The sequence below is a fragment of the Anarhichas minor genome, unplaced genomic scaffold, assembly GCF_050575085.1.
Source record: "Anarhichas minor isolate MPS153535 unplaced genomic scaffold, ASM5057508v1 ptg000020l, whole genome shotgun sequence".
NCBI classification, from domain to species: domain Eukaryota; kingdom Metazoa; phylum Chordata; class Actinopteri; order Perciformes; family Anarhichadidae; genus Anarhichas; species Anarhichas minor.
Genome location: NW_027466466.1, coordinates 4,083,932 through 4,109,777, shown reverse-complemented (window position 1 = coordinate 4,109,777; position 25,846 = coordinate 4,083,932). Strand labels below are relative to the sequence as shown.

At 42.4% G+C, this 25,846-nt stretch overlaps 1 protein-coding gene across 4 annotated transcripts; it reads left to right on the top strand.

The window, feature by feature from the left end:
- Positions 1 to 334: 334 nt before the first annotated feature.
- On the top strand, positions 335 to 25,423 carry LOC142954350 (E3 ubiquitin-protein ligase Itchy-like). Of its 4 annotated transcripts, XM_076095299.1 has the most exons (25): positions 335 to 481; positions 3,240 to 3,331; positions 4,232 to 4,373; positions 6,088 to 6,212; positions 7,593 to 7,727; positions 7,935 to 7,980; positions 8,078 to 8,250; positions 8,379 to 8,564; positions 8,650 to 8,782; positions 11,380 to 11,475; positions 13,781 to 13,955; positions 14,372 to 14,441; positions 15,206 to 15,290; positions 15,428 to 15,556; positions 17,171 to 17,243; positions 17,780 to 17,851; positions 18,508 to 18,596; positions 18,954 to 19,113; positions 19,231 to 19,364; positions 20,195 to 20,335; positions 20,512 to 20,632; positions 20,790 to 20,894; positions 21,623 to 21,719; positions 22,060 to 22,132; positions 22,479 to 25,423. In XM_076095299.1, exons 2-25 carry the CDS (start codon positions 3,262 to 3,264, stop codon positions 22,576 to 22,578), a joined length of 2,730 nt encoding a protein of 909 aa, XP_075951414.1. In that variant the 5' UTR covers positions 335 to 481; positions 3,240 to 3,261; the 3' UTR covers positions 22,579 to 25,423. The 4 variants fall into 4 exon arrangements, with proteins under 4 accessions (XP_075951414.1, XP_075951411.1, XP_075951412.1 ...); XM_076095296.1 differs by lacking the exon at positions 8,650 to 8,782 and having other exon boundaries at positions 8,379 to 8,649; XM_076095297.1 differs by lacking the exons at positions 335 to 481; positions 3,240 to 3,331; positions 4,232 to 4,373; positions 8,650 to 8,782 and adding an exon at positions 7,224 to 7,422 and having other exon boundaries at positions 6,090 to 6,212; positions 8,379 to 8,649.
- The last annotated feature ends 423 nt before the right edge of the window (positions 25,424 to 25,846 follow it).

Here is a 25,846-nt window from a genome sequence, read left to right as displayed (position 1 = left end):
CAACTGGATGCAATGCATAGCTTATGATCAGCAATATTTGTTTCTCCATAAATTACAAATGATATGCTCACTGATATAGAAAACATTTATTTGGGTCTGATTTAGACGCTAATTCTTCATTGTATTTCGTTCACTTGAAGACTACAACGAAAAGTGCGTCCATAGCGATTGAAAAAATACCTCGGACGTAAAATCCATTCAGATTTTCAGAACACTTCAACAGGGACCCCGAATGCATCATCGTGTTTACCGACCGTCCATTGGTCCATCCTGTCCCGACTCCGGACCAATCACAGCGCACAGGGGTGGCAGCGTGCGCCCCACCTTGTTTCGATCACGTGACGTGAGTTTACGAAGATGGTGGAAGTTTATTCTTCCTTGAAGTGAAGCACCGACTGAAACCTAAACATACCGCAGACCCAGGGCGAGGAGTTCACTGCGGCGTTTCCAGTTTGGTTTCACAACCTTCTCTCGGATTCGGGTGAGTGATTACAAAAAGACTACATCTCTCACCGGTGGTATTTGGGTTGTTTTTCCATAGCCGTGAGACTTTGGGATTTCCAGCCAGCCATGATGATGACACGAGCTAGTAGGCTAGCAGTTAGCCTGGCTGGGATGGCAGCAGACTGTCACAACTGGTGACCAGCTGACATTCAACATGTACTCGGCAGCTCCCGTGAGCACACAGCCGCCGTGTACATAAACACAGGGGTTAGCGTCAGTGCAGTGAGCTAACCTGGACACACTGTTCCTCACTGTGCGGCTAACTGAGTTAGCGTTAGCTCCTTATCCGTTCCTAGTTGGATTATGTTAACGTTATGTAATGTGAACTAACACTCGATAGTTTAGCGTACCGAAAAGGAAGTTTAGAGGGTTAACGTTAATGATTACAAATAGTCAATTGTCGTCAATGTCTAGTAAACACACTGGCTACTCGTTCAGTCTGAATTAAATGTATTGGAGTTGTTTCTCGCTGAGCTACGTGTTGTAATACGGAGAGAAGAGCACGCCTAACTCCATTAAATATCCGATAGTTTGCTGGTGTCGCGCTCTACGGTAACATTAACGTTACGTACTGTCAAAGCACACAAAACGAGTCTTGGAAAGAAACTACAGCAGCCATTACTCAATATAGTCCATTATATACATACGGCTGCGAAGCACTAACACAAACTACATATAAGTGATGAAACTCATCTTCGCGCGAGCTGAGGGAACCAGCTGTCAGAAATCTTTTGTTGATACAAGCACAATGGTTGAATTTACAGCGAAACGGAAAGAAGGTGAAGAGACAGGTTTAATTGTCATTATCAGGCGTTAGCAACTTGGCAAGGGTCATTGTGTTTGTTGTGTACTCGTCTGCCGCTGGTTTAGTCATCTAGTGGCTGAATAAGTGACTGCTGGTTGGTTGTTTTTACTATTAATAATCCATGAAAACATACCCAACATCTCGTGTCCTGCTTCTTTTTCTTTTCTTTTTTTTCATCTGAGACCTAATTTGTGTTTAGTGACATAAAATGCCTGTTGTTGTGGCGTACTTTAGGTCAATCCATGAATTTCCTTAATTGAAAACGTGTTATTGCACTCATGTATGGATGGGGAATATTATCACACGGGACTCTGCTGTTTCCTTGAAGGAGCATAATACAATAACCTGTTTGTCCCTTGTGATAAAGTCGGTCATCGCGAAGGTTTGTTTCGGGGATATGCACCATTGTTCAGGTGATATTGTTCAAAGTGCGCAGTTCAAGTGCAAAACATCCTCTTGGAGACGACACTCGGAGCTCCTCAGCCAAGGAAACGGTGTCATTTGAGCTCAAATTCAATGTCAAATCCCCACAGAATCACTGAACACAGTTTACTGGCCTGTGGATGATGTTATTTAGCTGGTTAAAATAAAATCCAAGTCAAGGGAGGCCATTGTAGAGCTTAATATTCAGCGAATACCCTTGTCTTCAAAACGCAGTCGGCCGGCTCGCGGGGCTGCAAAGTCAGCATTTGCAATGAATTATTGACGGAGCCTAAAGCAGTAGCCAGAGGGAAAGTTTACCCAGGAGCTCCTCACTTTCTTCTGCTCTGCCATGTGTATACTGGATTGATTGAGGAACAGGCATCATTCAATGACACACTGATCAGGTCCGAGGAAGGATCACAGGACCTGATTCCTGTTAAGGCTCAAAGGCTTTTCTCTAAAGCCACCAGTTTAAAAGAATGTTCCTAAAATGTTAATGGCATGCAGAACAGCATAGAGGTGTAACCTTTGTGCATTCCGTCGTTTAATCAGGTGTATTTTGGCTCTCGGGTACAGAGCAGGCTGTGTTTTGGAGTCACTCTCAAGTTGAAAATGCAGTGCTGGCTGGTTCATACAGGCAGTATTTCCCCGTCTGCAGGCCTGACCTTTGTCACCTTTTATTACCGCCTATAATGATGCTACGTCTTCTGTGTTTCACATGAAAGGTAACTCTTAACAGGCTTGTTTCAATTCATGCGAGTTGTTCTATATTTTCAGTGCATAGGCAGTCTGTTCTTCTTATCTTGGTATACTGAATGCAAATGTCAGCAGTTGATGTAAATACTGTTTTAGTGTTGGGGATAGATTCCAGGTAGACGATTTATAAATGTAGCCTCTCCTATCTGTTAAGTTTGATGCTCCAGATGAGAGGGCGTTATTACATTACATTTATTTGGCGGACACTTTTGCGACCTATAGCGTTTGGCCTCCAAAGGAAAAGGAGCTTGATATCCTAAAAAAATACAGTATTAGTAGTATTTAGTTAGATACAAACATGTTGTGATTTTTGGAAATGATAACGTCCAACTTTGTTCAATACATTTTGACTAATTGAGTTTACAACGCTGTGGAATCATCGGAAGTGTTTGGATCACACAAGTCAGAATAAATCCTACGCAGCTACCACTGGGATCTACTTTTACAAGTATTCTACATGTTAATAATCTAGTGCAGCCTGATCTTTCTATGCAACTGTGCAGCAACATCGCATTTAGACAGAATGAATAGAGATGGAGAAAAAAAAAAAAACAGCATTCGAATGTTAATTTAGAATTCAAAACGTTATGAATGAAGCTTCAAAATTATTCGGTGTAGCCCTTTCAGTTCTCGTCTCTCATATTGCCGGCTAACTGTACTCGATTGAAATGATCTCATCTGTATGCTGCACATCTGCAGCAGTGTGAAGGTGATTAGTCACCAGCCTAACGACATGTTGTCTGCGCTGCAGGCCTTCACCCCAGCCCTATGTCATGGCAAGTGGAGTCACCAAGACGGGCACTTCCAACGGTTACCCTATGAAGGCACAGCTACAAATCATCGGTAAGTCTTCGCCAAAATGAACATAGCTTCCTCCGTTTCTATGTACTTGTGTTTTTTTTTTCTCGTTTTACATTCAACATGAGGCTATTTCATTTAAAAGATGATAATATTAGGTATTTCTTTTAACATGAAACTGTGAAAAGCACACGTGTAAATCGTACAAATGATGATGGCTGAATTCTATTTACCAGCTTCAATTTGAGTGTCGTGCTTATTGTGCGTGCTGGCTCACTTTCACACTATCAAGGCTTACTGGGGCCGAATAGGACGGAGCCGTCGTTAACGTTATGTAGTAACCCCTGTGCTTTTTCTACCATAACAAATATTACTCGACAGCGGGTGTAAAATCATTAATCAGGACATTTATTCTTGCAAGAAGGAACAGAGTTGAAACGCATACAAAGGCTTTGAAGCAGAATGATTTAGTCAAGGTCTGGACCTCGTTTGAATCCGTCCTTTTGATAATTTGTTCTGTCAAATGTCATCTCATCTTAATATGGGACCCGATCCTTAACACCATAGCCTCTCGGTAAGAATGCGTAAATACAGACGTACACAACAAATGTACTATCTCCCTTGACGAAAGGTCACTAGAAGATGCTAAAGAAAAACAGCTGAGATGGCTCTTGTGGAAAAGGTTCAACACGAGGTCACAAACTTTGTGGAAGCAGCTGCCTAGCTTTCAGTGACTAAAACAGAACGTTCTTTAAGTTTTTCCCAACACAAGTCAAAATGTCTGCCGTGATGAAGGCCTACTCCAAGAACTTAAACGGACTTCATCGCAGTCACGTTCCCCATTTTCTGTGTGCTGTGTTGCCGATTTATTGTTTTTCCATTTCCTCTTTCTTTGTGCACCAACATGACTTGTCCACTGGCACGTTTTCCCGCTTCCTGTTCCAGTGCTATCGGCAAAACTCAAAGAGAACAGGAAGAACTGGTTCGGTCCCAGTCCTTACGTGGAGGTGACGGTCGACGGCCAGTCCAAGAAAACGGAGAAGTGCAACAACACCCACAGCCCCAAATGGAAGCAGCCGCTCACTGTGTGAGTCAATCTCTTGCCGGCCCCGTTTGACGCAATCTCGTTTATGATAATCACAATTTTTATTATTCTGTTGCGACTCATCAAAAGAGGTTTTACTCCAGCCAGACCCCTGTCAAATAGTGTTAAAAAATATGCAGATGCATGCTGGGATATGCCACATAGGGACACACCGAGGGAATTCTAATGTTTGATTGTTCACAGAAAACATCCTGGAGGCAATTCAGTCGGCTTTGATAGACATCTTACCCTCATTATAATTCACCCTGGTGTGTTTCATGTCACCAGTCTGGTATTTCAGACCCTGACTGTTATAAACAAATGCTTAATTTCTTTTGTTTAAGTCCTGATATTGCACTTTTTAAATTACAAAACTACTGTCCTTTATGTGACTAGCCCTTATTGACACAGTACAAGAGGTGTTGAAGTTTGTTTTAAGGAAATGTAGTGGTGGTTTTTATCATTTACAACAACTTTAACCTGCTCATCAAGAATGCTGTCGCGCTTCACATTTTCTTAGAAGCTCGTGAAGGAAACCTAGAGCTCATTGAGTTAAACGATTAGCGGAACCAGTGTATTTATTTGGGTGGTTGGCTTTGAGGAAGAGAAGAAATACTGCTGACTGTAGCATTTGGCGTAGCGAATCAAAATTTCCTAAGAAAACTGTCCGGACCTTGTGGAAGTTCTCCAAAGCATACCAAAATAATTATTCTTGCGTAAGATTGCTGGTGTAACATATGACCCTAATCAAGAGGTTTTGCCTGCAGCACTTCTGTTTTTTCGAATGAGTCACCAGGACTTGGATTTCGGAAAGGATTTTCTCTCTAGTGTGTGTGTGTGTGTGTGTGTGTGTGTGTGTGTGTGTGTGTGTGTGTGTGTGTGTGTGTGTGTGTGTGTGTGTGTGTGTGTGTGTGTGTGTGTGTGTGTGTGTGTGTGTGTGTGTGTGTGTGTGTGTGTGTGTGTGTGTGTGTGTGTGTGTTTTAAGATCTATAAAGATATGCTATCTCCAAGGGAGCGTGTTTCTAAACGTATACTGTACATTTAGCACACCGTGTGACTCCCTGCAGTCCAGCATATTCTCTCACACACACACATGCGTCCTCTTCCTTTTAGCTCGTCAAGGATCTTCTGCTGAGTGACCTTCTTAATATAGAGTTCTACAGTTTCTCTTGCACTCATGGGGGGGTCTAGTTATTATGTAACAAGTGTTTACTATGGGATGTAATCGGACCTGTGCCCGCAGGTGTGTGTGTGTTTTTTTTTCCCCCTGCGGTTGCTAGCTGAACAACTGTCATAGTGATGGTCATGGACACTGGTTGTCCCTGAATAGCCTCTGAACGTCATTGTCTGTGGGTTGCTTGCACATCCAGATAAAGACCGTTGCTGCTCACACAGCCACAGTGGCTGACGGATAGCCAACACAGTGGTGTGTCACCTGCCGAAAGGACTAATGCATCTGAAAAACCTGCTGAAGTTAAAGTTAACTTTGAATCCTTTTTGCTACGAGTATCACCGCTTAGTTTCACAACATAATTGAAAGGAAATGCTCGTAAAATTGGACGCACACATCGGGTGGTCGGAGCCGTGACACGAATTCTGCCGCCGTTCGCATTTTGAAACATCGATGAAATGGTGGCGAAGTTGAGGGCCCTCTGAAATCAGATCCTCCGTGGACGTCTGTCATCCCAAAGTATCAATGCCTCGTTTGTTTCAACAGGATTGTGACTCCATTCAGCAAACTGGTGTTTCGCGTGTGGAGCCACCAGACCCTGAAGTCCGACGTGTTGCTGGGCATGGCCACGCTGGACGTCAGTGACACGCTCAAGTCCAATGACATGAAAAGTGGGTGTATGACACATTCTCTCACACACACACACACACACACAGACACACACACTCTACTTATTTCTCTTCCTGGCCTTTCATTGTTATGTTTCGAGATGTGCAATGAGGCATACAGTGGTCTGAGTTATCACAGATGACATTCATTCAAAAACTATTTCAACTATTCTTTTAAGAGTCTGTGTCATCTGTATACAAGCATTGTTTTAGAAATACATTTTCATCCAAATTTGCTGACTTGTCTTCTTTTTCCAAATCCTCCTGGATGAGCGTGGCCCAGTTTCAACTAGCAGTGTGTGCAGCTGTTTAGACCAACCAAACCTGTACTGGCTCTTCCCCACCTAAACTAAGATCAATGGCACAGGGTATAGCGAGACTACAAGCAGCCACTGTTAGAGCTCAGGGGGAGGGGCATTGTGAGGATGACACCATAAAACAGAAACGCTAGATCAGTATTCAGAGCTGGAGTGCCATGTCATGCCATTTTTGTGTAATGGCATGACATGCTTTTATATGACATCTTGGGTGCTATGTCTTGGTTTGTGTCATAGTGTGTTGTGTTGTTTCCTTTGTTTTTCGGGTGAATGAAGCTGTTGCTCGTTCAGTGGTTCTCTCTATTTCTGCCACTTACCCGGTTCTTTTTTTTTAGTCATTTCAAACGGCTGTTTGAAATGACTATTTCCAGAAATGTAAAATACATCACTTTGTGCACACCAGACGTTTTGGGGGAGACCTATCTGGTATGCGTCTGTTGTGGTAAGCGTTGATGACAAAGAAGAAGAAACTAATATGTTTTTATTGTAATGGAAAGCTTGAGGCCTCTTTTTTTCAAGATACAGAACTTATTTCAACGCATTTACAGATGTGGTATCTGACTTTTTCAGAGCAAAAAAAAAGCAGTCAACAAGGAACTCCCCTTAACATTCCTGAGAGATGCTGCTGTTTTTGTCTCATCCCGTTTTTGTCCTGGTCCATTTTTGTTTTTTAACTTTAGTTTTGTTTCTCGTAAAGAATCCATTCAGTCCCCTGCCTGATCATCTTTTATGCATGGACGCTGTCCAGCAGCGCTAATGACGGAGAACTCTGGATACAAATCCCATGCCAAACAGCTGATTGGTGTTCCATGACAGAGCAGGAAAATACACACCGATCACCACATCTGTAATCAAACATTACTTGTAGATGTGAACATGAGCCCTCGATGACACGAGTAAGAACAACATTCAGCATTCAACATAATGTTAACAGTTGTTATTTGTAAACTGCCTACGCGAATGGCTGGTTTGACTTTGACGAAGTTCGGAGAGAGAATGCAGCTCGGCAGCGATCGAACGATACATTTCCAGTTGACCGTCTTCTGTTGTCGTCGTCTCAATGCAGTCTCTGAGGTGGTGCAGAGCTTGCAGCTGTGTGCAGACCGAGACCAGTCGGATGTGGTGGGAGACCTGTCCGTCTGCCTGGACGGCATGACCGTCGACTCGGAGGCGTTTGCCGCGGCCGAGGCCGACCATCACAGTGAGTCACGGGACAGTTCACATCAAAAGCCTGTTTAAGATGTTAAGGTTTATTTGGCTTGTTGAGCTAAAAAAAAAAAAAAAAAAGCAAACTGTACAGATTTATGAATGTTTTTCCTCCGTTCAATGTTTTACTTTGTTTGTCTGTTTTTTGTTATGTGTGAACAGCTGCTTTCTGCTTTATTAATGTCCTGTGTTTTCACTTCAGGTACATCGAATGGGAATTCGCAACTCAACGGGGATGATGCCGTAAGGTACAGCAGCCGTTTCCATCTTCAGTCCGGTTTCACTAGTGTCACATTTCTGGTGTCTGCTTTATTTATCCCCGTCGAACCTTCTTCTTCTTCACAGGGGGAGTCGAGACAGCTCCCCAGCGGTGGACGGCGTAGAGCACAAGTCTTCTCCCAGTGGCCGAAGGTCAGTGAGCAACTCGGGGTCTCCCTCGGTGTCATCGAGGCCCCTCCGACCACCCAGGCCCTCCAGACCTCCACCTCCAACCCCACGCAGACCCACCTCTTCGCCAGGTCAGACATTTACTGAAGGAGGTTAAAAACGAAGGAGAAACATGTTTCTTTCATTATATCTACCGGTGTTTCTGCTCCCCTAGTCTGAGGACGTACGGTTTAACTCTCATGTCTGATTCTTTCCTCAGCGCCTTCCAGCAACGGCTCTGCACCAGCTGACGGCAGCGATGGCCAGTCGGGTTCTGACACGCCGGTTCGAACGCCGGCCTCAGGACCCTCGACAGCCCCAGAATCGAGTCCGTCGGCAGGCTCCGATAGGAACTCGGCGCCGGCCTCCAGCTCTAGAGCCACGGCAACCAAACGGCCGACCAGCAGCGCCGCCCCCGCTGTCCCCCCCGCTGTCACCCCTGGTGCCCCCCCCCGCTGTCACCCCTGGTGCCCCCCCCGCTGTCACCCCAGGTGCCCCTCCTGCTGTCACCCCTGCTGTCACCCCTGGTGCCCCTCCTGCTGTCACCCCTGGTGCCCCTCCTGCTGTCACCCCTGCTGTCACCCCAAGGGTCCCCGCCGTCAACGCCGGGCCGTTGCCCCCTGGGTTAGCTCTTTTTTGCAATCTTTCTAGAAGATTTTATTGGAGAATAATCAGAACAATATTTATTAATTTTTTGACCCAATTGTCACTTATGCAAGTTTAAGGCGTCATTATTTTGATAGAGTTAGCAGTATTAGCTCATCTCCCAATGTCTTGCTAAGCAATAGTGTTATAGTGCCCAATCCAAACAACTGATTGTGTTTTGCTGCGTTGTGTAATGAATTGAGACAAAGAAATGGAACAAAGATGGGAGAGCAAGTTACAGAAACGCCAACTTCATCAACAGAAACTTCAAGAAGAAAAAAAATCAATCAAACCCTCAGCGGAGGATTAGTGTGTTGCAAAGAAAGTGGGTCATCCTCGAGCCCAAAGTAGTGTATCAAACTCTGGGATAACATTTACATCACCCCAACAATAATACAGCAACGTGGCGAAGTTAAATCCTGAGGAACTGTTTGGATAAATAGAAGTGTGTGCACATTAAAGGCGGGGCAGACGGTATGTTTTTAGCATCATAGGGCAACAATTCCAAAATAACGCTTTTGTAAAATCAAGTGGTCTGAGAGAAAACTAGACTTCTGCACCTCCTCTTGGCTCGGGTTTCAGCCATTAGAAAATCTAGAATTTGGCCAATCGCAGGTCATTTCAGAGAGAGGGTGTTCCTATTGACTGTTCTACAAATCAAGATGGGCGTGCACCTCCCTTTAGATCAGGGGTCCCCAAACTTTTTCCTGTGAGGGCCACATAACTTTTCCCTTCTCTGATGGGGGCCGGGGTCAGTTTGTAACAGAAAAAGTGTGACGATCGCAGGGGTGCCTAAATGTAAACATTTATTGTTTTCCAGAAAGCCACACATAACCAAATATTAATAACCCTTTCCGGGATCTTCACAGAAAAAAGTTCAGCTGAGCTTGGCGTACAAATGTATTCTGCTGAGCTAACAGTCCACTTTTTAGCTTTGAGAGTTTGTCTGCTCGCATTTGGCCTTGCAAGTTATCATACTTGTCTTTGTGACGGGATTCATAGTGTCGGCGCAGATTGTATTCTTTGAATACCGCCACCGCCTCTTGACAGATGAGACAAACAGCCTTTTCTTTGCATTGAACAAAAAAATAATCGTTTGACCACTGCAGGTTAAATACCCTGCATTCTGAATCAATTTTTCTCTTACCTAACCTTTTCGCCATTATTCCGTTCTATTTGACAGGGGCTAGTCTAGGATTTGCGTGGCCAGACAGAAAAAAAATCATAATGCGTCTCTGGTATTGTTCAGGGGGCCGGGCCAAATGTGGAGGCGGGCCGTATCCGGCCCGCGGGCCTTAGTTTGGGGACCACTGCTTTAGATTGTGAAATTCTGATCCAACGGCGAAATATCCTGCAGGAAAACACTGCAAAGCAACCCCAAAAAAGGAAGACAGACTTAACTAAAAAGAGTCTGACAGTATCGACAAAGTGAAGTGTTTCAGAGATGGAGAGACAATGTTGCTACTAGTTAGGCCTTCTACTCGCAGCTGCGGCTACGGCAGTAGCTCGGGGGGCTAGTCATTTTCTCTCTATCGCTGTAACAGTTTAGCCTTCTGCAGAGCTCACTGCTGCGATTCGCGGTTAGCAGGAGGCTATTGTTCTCTCCATCTCTGAAACTCTTCGTTTGTAAAGAAAACAGCAAGGTCATTCTCAGAGAATTGTTGCAATATAACATCAGAATCACGATAGAAATGATGTTTGAAGTGACGGACTCTTACTGTAGGAAGCGCGTGCCCTTGCTCGTCTGGTGGGAGGGGCTTAGGACAGAGAGAGAAGAGCGGCAGGATTTTCAAATTATGTTTGTTTTTATTTTTTGCCTTTTCCAGAAAACTGCCTACCCTGGGGTACCCACTTGAACTAAAATATGCTGATAGGTTATTATAACATTTTTACCAAATACTGCCAAAAATAAACGGCGTCCCTCTGCTTTAAGAACACGAGGATGTGCGAGTGCGAAGACATGAAAGTAAAGTAATCTTTATCTTCCCCGAAAGGCAGGTTGTTGCACAGCCACTAGTGATACAATCATCACACCAATCGGCACACAAACGGTTCCCACAAATGACGTAATGGTACGACGGTGAGGATTGTGGAACTACTGGTTGGTTTGGTTTTAGATATCACATCAAACCTTCACTGAGATCTAAAAAAGAAAAACAACACACCATGTGTGTGGAGCAAGCACAAGCGACACATGTAATGGTGGAGAAATCCTTTCCAGCTTCTAGCGTATCATTATTAATCGGAAAGAGTGACTCGTGACCTTGTTGTCGGTCGAAAACCACACAGGTGTGTCTGAACATCATGTGGTTGTGACTAACTCACACGGCCATCATCGCTTTCTTTTTGCCTCCCTCTTTGTTGTTTTCATTCAGACTGTAATTCCTTGAATACCCACTTGAGCTCTTTCACTGTCGTCATTGTGACGCATCGTGACCTCCACCGGCTATTTGTCTGCCTCTGTCGTCGGGTGACTCATGTTGTGAAAGCTGTTATGAATCCATATGTCACCTAAATGGCTGGCGCCGTGCACCATTACCCAATGTCCTCACTGTTATTGCCGTTGTTTCACCTAGATGGGAGCAGAGGGTGGATCACAACGGCAGGCTGTATTTTGTCGATCACGTGGAAAAGAGAACGTCGTGGGAGCGCCCTGAACCGCTGCCCCCTGGGTAAAAAAAGTCCTTCCCTTTTTGATTGGTCTTTTCTTAAACACAGATGGTTTTCATTTGAAGTTTATTGCATTCTATTTATAGAATCTGTTTTGTAGGTTGTTGTGTTTTTTTTTCCTCGAGTTCATGAGCCGCTTCTTTGACTTTACCTGACGGCTGGCTCAGGAACTGTTCTCTATCTGACTCTTGGTGAGACACCACAGGGTCTCACTGTTAGGAACTCGGTAACGAACACCCACAGAACACACCAGAGATTGGATTTTCTTCAGTTCACTTCAGATTCATTTGCATCACAAAGTATACAAGGAAACCGAGCTGTCCGGAGTCAACTCATTTCACAACAGCATTGTTCATTACTTTATACCTCCATTCTACCCTAAGTCCTCCCCCCCCCCCCCCCCCTTCGGCAATGTCCTCCTCCTCCTCTGAACTTTCACCTAGACAAGTTACACTGTGCACCTCGGACAAGTCATAACAGAGGGTTGTTTGATTAACCACAGTCTCCTTCCCCTGATTCCACCTCTGGCCGCCCGTCACAGCGACCGGCTCTTTTCTTTTCTCTCCGTTAGAAATCTTGCCCTACTTGTTTATCTACGTCATCCCCCCTCTATCTTCACCCGGGCTCCAAGGCCGCTATACTAGACTCCCTGTCTCAGTGATGTGAATAACATATGACAATGATACAGGCCAATATCACAGTATGAATGTGAATATACATGGATACATTTTCGAATATATTTTTCTCCCACAAGGTCAAATGAGAGGCTCTCTCCATCTTAAAATACAGGGTTACTAGATACTGGTTATGTTATTTACATGCACTGTTGGTTACAGTAGCTGCTGTCCACTGTCCCTGTATTCCACCAACTTGGACATTTTCTACACAATTCATCTAACGAGCTGTTTTGTTAGCCAAACCTCGTCATCATCCGAACTAAGGATGATGATGGATACACGCTATAGTTGGTTGCAGCAATACGGCAACACATGTAGCGATGCGCCTGTGAAAGCCAGGGAAGAAGAGTGCTAGTTAATGAACGTGAGCTGTTCCACATCGCTGACTTTTATACTTTTAGTACATACTGCAGCTGCCCTTACAAAGTACGCACTCTTGCATTCGGTATGCATTAATTTGCTACATACCACTTCATAACATGGCACTTTGAACTTTGACCCTGTTGCTCATGTATCCGCTCCGCAGAGGATTGTGGGTCGGAATAGCCAGATAAAGCATGTCGGCCTGCAAACTGCAAAATGCGAGCGGATGCAATCGGGCATCCTGGTATTTTTGGCATACCACATTTGAAATTCTATGTATTGGGGCGTACTAAATCTTTTTCTGGCATACTAAATAGTATGTGTATCTAACTGTGCTTTCCAATACACAAACTACCATAAATATACTGGGACGTTCTATTACATAGGGTCGCATTTTGCAGTATAAAAGCCAGCCTGCTTCTCTGACTAGTCTGACCCACAATCCTTTGAGCAGCAGATACATGAGTAAGAGGGTCAAAGTTCAATGCGCCATGTTATGAAGGACTATCTCCTAATTGCAGTGGCAGGCTGTGCACTTTATACCTGGGCCTTCTGTGCTGTCCTACTGAGCTACGGTTATTTGTTTATATTGGTGTAATTATACCATGTTTAATTCGTATTAAACCGTTCTGTACGAGGCTTACGAACCGAACAATACGTTTGAATAATACTAGTGCAATTGGAAAATGCAGAAGCTTAAATTGTGGGAAATATAATGTTGTCGGTGGACTGCGCTCACGTAACAGATAACGGGATGTGTGACCTTTTGAACCGGAACAATAACAAAAACCAGCTGGCGCCAGCCGGCGTTTGCGGGTTAGCATAGCATAGCATAGAGCAATAGGGACTGAATCTTTATTATTAAATTATAAAATAGCTATAACTTTGTGATTCTGTTTAGGCCAGCAGAGAAGGCTTAGCTGGCCCTGACGGCCCACCACTGCCTAATTGAATGCAACAGTACGTACTATGTAAGGGCAGCTGCTGTAGGTACTAAAACGTAAAAAGAAAAAGTATGCAATTTTTTTTTTTTTTTTCAAGGATACCCACAATGCATTTTGGTGAAAAACACTGAATGCAAACATAATGGTTTGTGTACATGAAAATGCTAGTGGGTACCTTTTTTAACTGCCTATTTTCACACGCAGTTTTTCTCGATTGATGTTTACATGGGATTGAGGTACAAGCCCTGCAGACTGTTGATTTCAAAAGTCATACTCGCTCTTAACTTCCTCCCACTGTCATCCCTCATTTCATGTGTCCTTAGCTGGGAGCGCCGCGTCGACCAGATGGGTCGGGTCTACTTTGTCGATCACATGACGCGAACCACCACGTGGCAGCGCCCCACAATGGAGACTGTGCGTAACTACGAGCAGTGGCAGCACCAGCGCAGCCAGCTACAGGGAGCCATGCAGCAGTTCAACCAGAGGTTCATATTCGGGGTGAGACTTCCTCATGTGATACTGTGTGGCGGAATGGGCGTTCATAAACTGGAACATGGTGGCTATCACTGCAAAACAGCCCTCTGGTTCTCCTGTCATGAAACTGCAATGTGTCACCTTCATGGGGTTAAGTGTTAGAAAGCTTTGCATAATGCTGATGGTTCAATACATGTACTGGTTTCAATGCACACTGAAAGCCAGTTTGTGTTCACAGGCAGAACAAAGTTATGATTGAGTTAAAGTATTGACATTGTCTGCAGCAACATGTATATGATATTTGTCTTTAAATCTGATGATTTGTTCCGATGACCAAAGTAACTCCATTCGTTTGTTTGTGCATCACATCACACAACACTGTAGTTGTCCGTTGGGTGCTTTTTGATCGACACAAATGATTCTGATTCTTTGCCGTGTAGCTACAAGACCCGGTGTCAGCCGCTCAGAATAAGGAGTTTGATCCTCTCGGGCCTCTGCCGCATGGATGGGGTAAGAGCTTTACTGCTTTCACAGGCTTCTGAGACCTCATTTAACCTGTGACGGTAAACATTAACCATTCCTCTAATAGTGTAGACTTTAACTGACTTTATGTGAATGTACTAATGTGTGTGTCAAAGTACTCCCCATTACTTTTCCTTTCAATAACTTAATCAAGGTGTTTGTTGAAGATTAGTAGTTTTCAACTGTGAGCTCCAATACCAACACAGTTGTAGCTGACTTCCTTTAAGACAAGTTGACCTACTTCACCAAAGTTCTGCAATTATGAAAACATCCTACACATCCCCACGTAAACCAGAGTGTGATTCATGTACAAGATGGTTAGACATAACACTTTTAATACTGTACTTTTAATGTGAAATTGCATGGCTTTGTGCTCAAGCTACGGCAAGCTACAAGTCAACAAAAAAACGCTCCATTGTTTGTTATTTTTCTCGACCAACAAGTCTGCAGATCTGCCGACTAATCTGACTGTTACACAATTTAATTATCCTCAGCTGGGACCTTTCGACTGAAAGTGGACCTCGAGCTACCTCAGGGATTGCTTGCTAGCTTGATTTTGTATGGAGGCTTGAGTACATTGATTAAGGCTACCACAGTTGACCTGGGGGAAATCATAATATCCATCCAAACCCCCAATGTCTTGCAAATTAATAAGTTAAAGAACTTTTAAAGGAAGTTTAAGGTTTTGGTGACAAGTGTGTTTTTTGAGTGCATACAAGTTAAATAATCAATTTGTTTCTGTGGCTTTTCAGAGAAGAGAACGGACTCAAATGGCAGAGTTTATTTTGTACATCACCAAACGCGAGCAACACAGTGGGAGGACCCACGAACAGAGGGGTCAGTTTACATCTTCCACCGTTGTCCTTATCGGATACTTTCATATGACGTAGCTTTGTTCGCTGTATCATTTGAGGTTCTCCTGAAACAAGTCGTCACTAAATGTTGATCTTATCTCTTTTTTTGTTTTTCTTCAGTTTGCTGAATGACAAGCCTCTCCCAGAGGGCTGGGAGATGAGGTTCACCGTAGACGGTATTCCCTACTTTGTAGACCACAACAGGAGAACGACCACCTACATCGACCCTCGCACTGGAAAGTCCTCACTGTACGTCCTCCACCGTTTTGTTTTCTACTTCCTCAAAAAGCTTGAGACTTGAGAATCACATAACAGTATTACTTTGTTGCCTAGAGAGGCATCAAGTAATCTGTGATCATGGACCAAAAGGCCTCTTGACCCAATTAGATAGAGCTACAACCAATAGAAGTGCAGCAAACGCATCAAGAACAGCTTTAAGAGCAGTCGATTGTTCTTCCTTTAGAAAACATATACCGTCCGGTTCGTTCAATACTGGCGCAACAGCAGCTTCAACAGTTCCTCATCACCTGCAGCCATCTTGGTTGTGATTGGCCTGTCAGATCTCAAGTTGCTGGAATTCTGTCCAAAATCGGAGGGGAAACCATCTGTCGAGGCAAATAAAATATGAGCTTGCAGATTCGTCTGGTTCCTACACAACTAGATTACGGCCTTTAGGCATCAAACCTGCGTAACACAGGACTCCTCATCGCGCCATAATGTTTGTACAACCGAATGTTTCCAGATATTCTGAAAGGAATGTCAGGAAATCACTAAGAAGTTGAAACAAATAAAGAAAGTTCAGAGGTGTGGCTAGATAACTGGGATGGATTATGGATGGAATTTTCACTTTTGGGTGATTTTAAAAAAACAACAACAGTCTAGCATGGAAACTAGTAGCTCCTTTTTAACTATTATATCTTGGATACATTTTGCCAGAGGTGACAGTCAATAACACTCTGCCTATAGTCTTTCCAGCACTTCTGCATGCCAGAAATAATTGACTGATGTGTGCTTCAGTCAGAGAAAACCAACGTGTTGATGCCTAATATGAAACTTGGTGTTAAGACAAAAATATTTACTTGATGCTAATTAGGATGTCATTTTTTCAACCTAAAGTACATCCCTTGTATTTGACACATTAGTGAACATACAGCAACAGGTAACTCTATTCTACGAGGTAGTTCTGTTTACTCAGGTCTCTAAATGAGTCACTGTCGCTGAACTCTCTCTATTTTTAGAACTTGTGACTGATGGGTCACCTGTCTGTCATTCTCACGGACGTAAAACCTCCGTTGAGCATAACTCGAGAGTAGTTACTTTGCTTTGGTTCCAGCAGTGGAAAAAACAGTTTGGTGAATGTGACGATATCAACTGAGCTTAAAAGAGACTTATTATGGTCTTTTTTTTTAGGCTCATACTTGTATTATGGGTTTCTACTGGAACATGCTTACATGCTTTAATGTTCAAAAGTCACTTTATTTTTCTCATACTGTGTGCCTGAATACATTTGTTTTCACCTTCTGTCTGAAAGGCTCCGTTTAAGTCTCTTTAACAGGCATGCACGCTTGTCACCTTTTTGCAAAATTCACTGCGTTGAATCCAAAATTAGTCTCCTAGGTAATTTGTGCAGATCCGATAAGTAGTAAGGAGTTTTTTGTCCAGTGTGGAGAGAAATAGGGCTTCTATTAGCATACTTTTTGAAGGTAAAATGTTTTATTTTATGTTTTTTCACATATATTTTTTAGCCCTTTGCCGGGGATAAAAATCATGGGTTGAGCGTTAAACAAGTTAAGATCACAATTTATCATGCTTTAATGTATTAAAACACGTTACGTGTCCGCCTGTGCTTCTTTGCCTTCACAGTGAAAACGGACCTCAGATCACCTACGTTCGAGACTTCAAAGCCAAAGTACAGTACTTCAGATTCTGGTGCCAGGTAAGAGTTGGAACAGTTTGACAGGATTACTGGTTAATTGTAATTCAGTAAAGATCTCCTTGAGTGAATGTTTCTCTTCCAGCTTTATCAATCGGGAAAAGTACCACGAGCATCCGTAGCTCATTTACGCTTAGTTCATACTCGCCGTAGTGAAGAAGGCCAATTCGTTTTTTAAACGCTTTCAGAAAGAAGTCTTAATAATCTAAATTTCAGTAAATAAATTTACTGTAATGAAAAAAGTCATCTCATCTCATCTCATGAATATGAGTTCACAGGTATCCGTTCATGCTCGCAGCCTACGCCGTGGCACCAAGCACGAGTATAAACAAAGCTTTACTGCTTTATTTAGAAGGAGCTTTTTTAAACTGTTGGATGTTACATTGAAGGTCACTTTGAGTCTTGACATTGATGCACACAATTGCCCAATCCAGTCCCATTCTGGTGCCTGTACACTGTGCAGTAACAGTATGTCACATGTCATGTCACAGCTGAAATCCGATGACTAAATGCCTCTGATACTTTCCCCTTTTCTCCAGCAACTGGCGTTGCCTCAACACATCAAGATCACCGTAACCAGAAAAACCTTGTTTGAGGACTCCTTCACACAGGTACGCCACCACACAGAGCTCACTGAGCACTGTTATTTACCTGCCCTACCTCGAGCTAAAGTGATGCTGCCTTGTTAAATATATGTAGCAGTGGTAAGATACTTTCAAATTGAGTTTGTTTTTCTGAAGTTGAACAAAACTAAAAAGAGTTTTTATGTAGATTTGTACGCATGAGATTTCCGTCTGTACCACAGTTGCTGGATATGGACGAGACATTTACTCATTTACATACTCTGAGAGGTAAAACAGCCCTCGTATAGACGGGAGCGTGTCAAAGTGTGAGTCTCTCTGCAGTGAGACAGAGTTTATGCAGTCAGCTGGAGAGGATATTTGACTTTATTATTGCGCTGCTGTGTTGAAGTTTCAATGAGAAACGCCAGAATGAAACACTACTTGTTCTGTCTTCTGTCACAGTTACTGAGACATTTGACCGCCTTGACTTAAGCGATGGAAAAAGTGTTATTTTGGTGGCAGTGATCGACTCGATGATGAGGTTTAAATGTTTTGAGTAAGTGACGGCTCGTTAGCATAAAATGCGTTGGTGATTGCGATCAGGTTTTTTTTTTGAGAAGCGCAACCGAGTTTAGGAAAATGTGCTCAAGCGATGAAACCAAACTCTATCTGGCCAACGACCAAATACATTGTCTGTATTTTAGATAATGAGCTTCAACGCTCAAGATCTGCGGAGGAGGCTATGGATCATCTTCCCAGGAGAAGAAGGCCTCGACTACGGAGGCGTTGCCAGGTAAGTTTAAAAACAAAAAGCTTTTGTTTATTGTAGTTGCGTTGGTCCTCATCAATAATAATTTGGATATTTTGTAACTTATTGTGCAACGTGTCTTGCCAGTGATTTTGTTTTTTGAGTTTTTGCAACTAAATTAACTGGCGCTATTTCTCTTTACCAAAACCTCTACAGGAAACGTCTCCTTACTTTTCTGAGAGGGTTGTTTCCTGCATGTTGTAACACGGTTTCTCTGAAATGTGTTCCTGCTTTTTCTGTAAATCTGCACTAAAGGGAACTCTCCCTACTGTTTAGTATGTTGCAGGCAATCAGCTGTTAGCTATGTGGTACTTTCCTCATGTCTGGTGTCCTGTCTTACAGGGAATGGTTCTTCCTGTTGTCCCATGAAGTTTTGAACCCCATGTACTGCCTGTTTGAATATGCCGGGAAAGATAACTACTGTCTCCAGATCAACCCTGCCTCCTACATCAACCCTGACCACCTTAAGTATTTCAAGTTCATAGGACGCTTCATCGCCATGGTTAGTCGTTTATTTATGTCACATAGTATGGCAAGAAAGATCATCTTAAGAGTAGGTTGCGGGTTTTGGGCTTTACAGAGTACAACAAGTAAGCGCTGTGTGTTTCTGTCCCCTCAGGCTCTTTTCCACGGCAAGTTCATCGACACTGGTTTCTCACTGCCATTTTACAAGCGCATGCTGAACAAGCCGTTGGCCCTCAAAGACCTGGAGTCAATAGACCCGGAGTTCTACAACTCCCTCATGTGGATCAAGTGAGTACAGAGAGCCATGTGGACAGCAGTGTTTTGTGGCAAGTTCAACAAGATAGAGCTTTCTTATTCTGCGGTTAAGTAACTGGTGGTATTAGATAGGACATGTGTTCACGATGTTGTGTACCTCTCTGTGAGTTAACTTGGGTATCTGACATGCCGGTCTAGTTTTTAATCTTGTGTGTGTTGTGTTTGTGGATGATGTAATTTCTTGATGTCTCACTGTGGCGCAGTTGGTCCCAAAATCCGTGGTTCATCCAGGTCAAGTTTTGAGCCTTTTGAGTCAAGTCTGCAATATCGTTCAGACTCTACAACCAAGTCTGGAATTTCAGATGAAGATGGAAACACGCCTGAAATAAAGCCCATAGTTTAGGAACGGTAGAAATGTGCTTGTTTTATTGTAGATATGCACTTTTTATTGATGCAGCATAATTTTATGATACATATCAAATTATTTTGCCACTGAGCCCCGAGGGGTCTCACTTTAAGAATCACTGCGTTAGAGTATTAGAGATTTAGCTTTGCGCGCAGACACAAGTCACAGTCAGTGAGTCCAATCTGAACTCAACAAAAATGAGTTGCAAATGTGGTTAAAGTCTTATTTTAGACCAGAGCTCCAGTCACTGTTATAGCAGATCTCGTTACAGCATCGAGGTCCTCAGAGATCGGTGCTACAACTCTTCAAAGTCTTGCAACTTGTTTTAATTTTGACTGACATGCTGCAAGTCTCTCAGGTCTGTCAAACACCCAGTTTGTAGCATGGGGATGGTGTATGAATTGATAATGTACGTTGTTGTAGCAGTCGTGCTGTAATTGTCCGTGCTGCTCTTTAGGGACAACAACATCGAGGAGTGTGGCCTGGAGATGTTCTTCTCCGTTGACAAAGAGATCCTGGGCGAAATCTCCACCCATGAGCTGAAAGAAGGAGGAGGAGACCTCCAGGTCACCGAGGAGAACAAGGAGGAGTACATCAGGTGGATTGTTGATATGATTCTGTCATTTTAATTCAGCACACAATAATGTCAGGTTGTTTTTACTCTGTGAAACCTCAGGCTATAATGTAGCACATAGTGTTACTGTAATTGTAACGTTTTGTGTTTGATGAGGTGGAGTGTAACATGTGACTATTTGCCTCTGTCTCCCCCTGCAGGCTAGTAGCAGAGTGGAGGATGTCCAGAGGAGTGGAGGAGCAGACGCAGGCTTTCTTTGAAGGCTTCAACGAGGTCCTCCCTCAGCAGTACCTGCAGTACTTTGATGCCAAAGAGCTCGAGGTATGGATTATCATTTATGGGATGCATGATGAGTTATGGGAAAGAGACCTCTGCACATACTGTGCTGTACATTTAGTTTGTGTTGTAGAAAGATCTGATCAAATATATAAAAAATGAACTTAATCTTTTGATGTTAACAACTTGTGTCCCGTTACAGGTGATGCTGTGCGGTATGCAGGAGATCGACCTTGCAGACTGGCAAAGAAACACCATCTACAGACACTATGCTCGAAGCAGCAAACAGATCTTGTGGTTCTGGCAGGTCGGTGTGCATCTGAAGCCGTCACCTTTTAAACATTTACTTTAACGTACAGAGACATTAAGGTCATTAGATATATATATACTTTTAATGACCTAACCGGTCCAAAGTAATTGACTGTGTTGTGAGCCTCATTATTTTATGATGATGACTCATTATTATCAGCTTATGTAATTATACATTGACAGTTTCATTTTTTGGGTGGTGTGATGTTTTCAAATCATTGCAATTATAAAGGTAAGTCAATCAGTTTGTGGTGGTTAATGAATCTGTACCCAACAAGTCCAAGAAGTAACCCAACCAATCCGTTCAATTGAGATTTAAATTGTGTGAATTGTGTTTTGCAGCGCAAATAAATCAAAATATTTTTGGGGCCGTGCTAAAAGTCACCCTTTGTTGCTTTTTGCATGGAACTCTGTAAGCAACTACCAGTCCCTTTTTGTGTATACATGTAATGTCTATTTATTATTTATATATATATATATATATATATATATATATATATATATATATATATATATATATATATATATATATATATATATATATATATATATATATATATATATATATATATATATATATATATATATATATATATATATATATATATATATATATATATATATATATATATCTATCAAAAAAGAAAACAATCCCTTAAACTATCTTTCCCTCCTCATAGTCCTTTTATTGATGACGCTGTTGAATGACGGCACTTTGTTCTGCAGTTTATAAAGGAGATGGACAATGAGAAGAGGATGAGGCTGCTGCAGTTTGTCACCGGTACCTGTCGCCTGCCTGTAGGAGGCTTCACCGACCTTATGGGTAATAACTGCATCAATTTATAACAATTTATATGCATCGAGACCAGAGTGTGGATAATGCATCAAGGAATATACAGCCAGGTGTTCGGTTATGCCTTTTTGTAAACCTATTCTTCATTTGTGTCTTCTGTTTATTCAGTACTTACAGTGTATTACCTTGTTTTATTATTTATTTTCTTCTTTTCAAGTGAAGTTTCTCACTGAGGTTGTAAAGCAGTGGGAACAGATTGGTTTTGTCAGATTGGTTTTGTCCCAGGTTCTTGTCGCTGTCTAGCGATGGTGCGTTGAACTGTCCATGATTGGTTACTCTTGCTCCAACTGACCTGTGCTCCACTTTACAGGAAGCAACGGTCCCCAGAAGTTCTGTATTGAGAAGGTGGGAAAAGAAAACTGGCTCCCCAGAAGTCACACGTGGTGAGTTCATGCAAACTCTACCACAACATACACCACACTCCTAAAGTCGACATTGCTACTCGACTAAGCTTTGGTCCGACCAAGCCTGTTTGTAGCGGTTCATTGTAGGAAGCCGTAGTGATTCCTGCTGTAGTTTGGTTTGTCTACTTTGACATAATCCCAACAAGAAAAGACCTCAAGCCACAAGGGTTTATGGGTATAAGGAGAATGTAGTTCTTTATGGGCCACATCAGAGTCACATATGATTTCCATTCAGCTCTTTCTTAAAGAGGGTTGTGCTTTGATTGACCGCCAGAGGAGAATGAGTCCAATGCCAAGCTGAACAAATGAATTTCAACCTTCCCAGCTTCAACAGACTGGACTTGCCACCCTACAAGAGCTACGAGCAAATGAAGGAGAAGCTGATGTTTGCCATCGAGGAGACGGAAGGCTTTGGACAGGAGTGAGGGAAACCAGGAGAGGTTCGAATAGCGGGTGAAGGAGCGCGAAGGAATAAAAAGACCACCAGTGTTCAACCGGAAGGGTCACGGGTTCTAACAGTAGTGTCTCGTCAAAGTGTCTTTGACTTCCTGATTTCTTCTTTTTAAGTTTCTCTGCATTAAAGTAACTGGTAAATGTAAGGCATGATTGAGAGGGTGCGCTTTTTCAAAAAACTGGGTTTATTTTTACCAAAAAAAAGCAAACTTTGTTGCTCTAAGATTGTTTTTTTCATCCACTTTTTTTTTTTTAAGCATCATCCACATCATTGTCTTTCTCCATCCTATCCTCGAATCTCGCCCACTTTCATCTGCTTCTCTACTCATGGCTAAAGTGGATCTTGTTTTATGTATGTGACAATAGTAAATGATAGCTACACCGTAATGAATTTACAGCGTGCCCCCCAAATTAATGCTTAAATAACAGACAATCTTGGTGCTGCAAAGAGATTTGGGCAACATGCCCGATATATACGTAACGAGAAAAGCCCTTTCATTAGTATTGTAGCCTCCATTAATTCTAGTGGTGGGAAATGTGGAGGACTTCAACAGAACTTAAACTGACCCTAGTTTTATAGGGACAGTTTGTAAACTGTGATGGGGAATGGGAGTGTTCTGGGAGTAAAGTTATTCCTCTTTATATAAGCTTCGAACACACTTTCATAGGGTGGTCTTGTGAAAAACAAGATCCTGAGGAAATCCAATGGGGTTGAAGTACGTATTTTAAGATGACTTCAGTGTATTGAGTACTTGACAAGTGAAAAACACCAAAATGCAAGTCAAACCAAAAAAAATAGTTGTGTTTGGGTAATATCTTTAATGACATTTTGAATGCATACCTTGCAGAACTCTAAAATATAGTGCAAGTAGCTCCTCATACACATGTAGCATTTGAAGGAAGGTGTTAGTTATAACCTCATTTTAACTCTTGTTGCCCCTGTCAACACAATACATTAAGAAAAATAAAGAAATATAGAAATTACTGGAAAAAAAGATGCAGGTGTTAACCCCCCCCCCCCCCCTTTTTTATTTTATACACTTAAAGGAGCAGTGTTTAGGATTTAGCAACATCTAGTGGTGAGGTAGCAGATTGCAACCAACTGTGAAAACCCCTCCACTCACCCCTCCCTTGTCAAGCATGTCAGAAAACTACGGTGGCCTTCAGGTACCGTAAAATACGTAAGGCCCTCTCTAGAGCCAGTGGTTTATCCCTTCCGGGCTACTGTAGAAACGTGTCGGTCTAAAATGGTGGACTCCGTGAGGGGACCCGCTACCTATAGAGTGGTTCAGGGATGATGTATTTTTCGAGGCCAACCAGGAAGTCAGCATTGCCCTGGTTCCCTCAACAAAAAGCCAGGATATTTCCATTGGATTTTAGATTACTGCTGCTGAAAACAAGCTCTGTGGCAACAAATTTGTAATACTTATAAGTTTTGTTCTACAAGATAGTCTTCACAAACAGTTTTATGATTTCTGAAGCGTCGATGCAATCGGCAAAAGTAAAAACGCTAATGTTGGGCTATAAACGTAGGAGTCTCATTTAGCCACTTGTTTGCAACAGCCTTTTTTAGACAAGTTAAAGCTTACAAATTCATGAGAGAGGTGTTAGAATATCTTAAGCTTTTGTTTACAACAGACTTTATTTCAGGAAACTAACCAAAAGCCCATTTAAAACAAAAAAACAAAAAAAAAAAAAACACAGGGAACCAAAAGTGCTAACACATTTCCTGGTTGTAGGACTCATTGCTGCACCACTCTTTGTAGATATAAGGGGCTCATTCTAAGCTAAGAATTTTAGTCCATTATGAATTTTCCATTTCTACCAATATATCCCCCTAAATCCTTCACACTGGACCTTTTTAAAAGGAAGATGTACCTTTTAGTATTTTCTCCTCATAACAGTCAAATTTCCTCTGATGTCATGCTCATTTTAAAGTATCCTTTTAAATTAGATAATTACACACTGACAGACAGGTGTGGTTACTGAGGAACATGCAGGAGTTGTTGACCTGACAAAGCACAGCACTTTAAAAAGATATCCCTCCACTCTCTCTTCTTCAGCATGTGGGGTATCCAGTCCTGGTTGTTCCTAACTCTAGGCTCTTTGTTTTCCACATGTGTGGTGAGATGTTTGTCATTAGCCCTCAGGTTGCCTTATTTCCTCCTTCAGGCAGCGGGTATCCTTTTTACCAACTTGATGCTCACAAGAGATTATTGCCCATGTGGGCTTTATGGTCACATTGATACTCTGGACTCTGGTCCTGGTCAGTCCTTCTTGGCCCCGCTGTGGAGAAGTAAGACCAAGAGGAGTTTGATAAGTTCTTTTGAAGAAACTGCGCCGGCGTGGAAAAGCTAAAAGACTTGAGCTGATGACACACGGCCTTTTTCGATGGCTAATTGTGACTTCAGCTTAACAACTACTGAGACAAAATCAGTGAAATATAACGAATGTATCATGATTAAAAGTTAATTGGTGAAGTTGCCTATTTACATTTTTGCAGAGTATTGTTTTAATCTTGTTCTGGGTCGATCACAAATTAAAATCCCAGGGATATAGAAGTTGGCAAACGTGTGAATATCATAATTCACTGCTTTTATGTTTCCCAGAATCCTCCATGTGCAACTAAACCACTGTCACTCACCTGTATATGAAAACAACTTGTAAATGGTGTCAATAACAAATTTTTCTTTTCTAAAAGAAAGGTTTAAGAGGTTTATGGTAATGCTATATTTTCTTTTTTCCTGTTTAATTGCTGATGTACATGAAAGATGTGTAATATAGAAATTGTCACCTTAATAAATTAAATCAAAAATGTTTGTGCCTTGAATGAATACAACTATATATATGTACTATATACTCTATATATATATATATATATATATATATATAGTACATTATAACATCACGTTTGTAAAAATGATCGGTTACGTGACGTTCGTAGCTGACAAGCTAGCTAACGTAACCGGGAGCTTAAACATCACATGTTTGTTAATAGTAGTCGTAGCTGACAAGCTAGCTAAGAGCTACCGCTAACGTTAGCTGACAAGCTAGCTAAGAGCTACCGCTAACGTTAGCTGACAAGCTAGCTAAGAGCTACCGCTAACGTTAGCTGACAAGCTAGCTAAGAGCTACCGCTAACGTTAGCTGACAAGCTAGCTAAGAGCTACCGCTAACGTTAGCTGACAAGCTAGCTAACGTTAGCGGCAGCTCGTCTGCCTGCATCCGACCGTAGTTAGC

Excerpts from the sequence above, each read along its gene's own strand:
- LOC142954350 (XM_076095299.1), top strand. The coding sequence starts at position 3,262 with ATGGCAAGTGGAGTCACCAAGACGGGCACTTCCAACGGTTACCCTATG. Across the intron at positions 20,336-20,511 it reads AACAAGGAGGAGTACATCAG|GCTAGTAGCAGAGTGGAGGA; the intron begins GTGGATTGTTGA and ends CTCCCCCTGCAG. Across the intron at positions 20,895-21,622 it reads AGATCTTGTGGTTCTGGCAG|TTTATAAAGGAGATGGACAA; the intron begins GTCGGTGTGCAT and ends TTTGTTCTGCAG.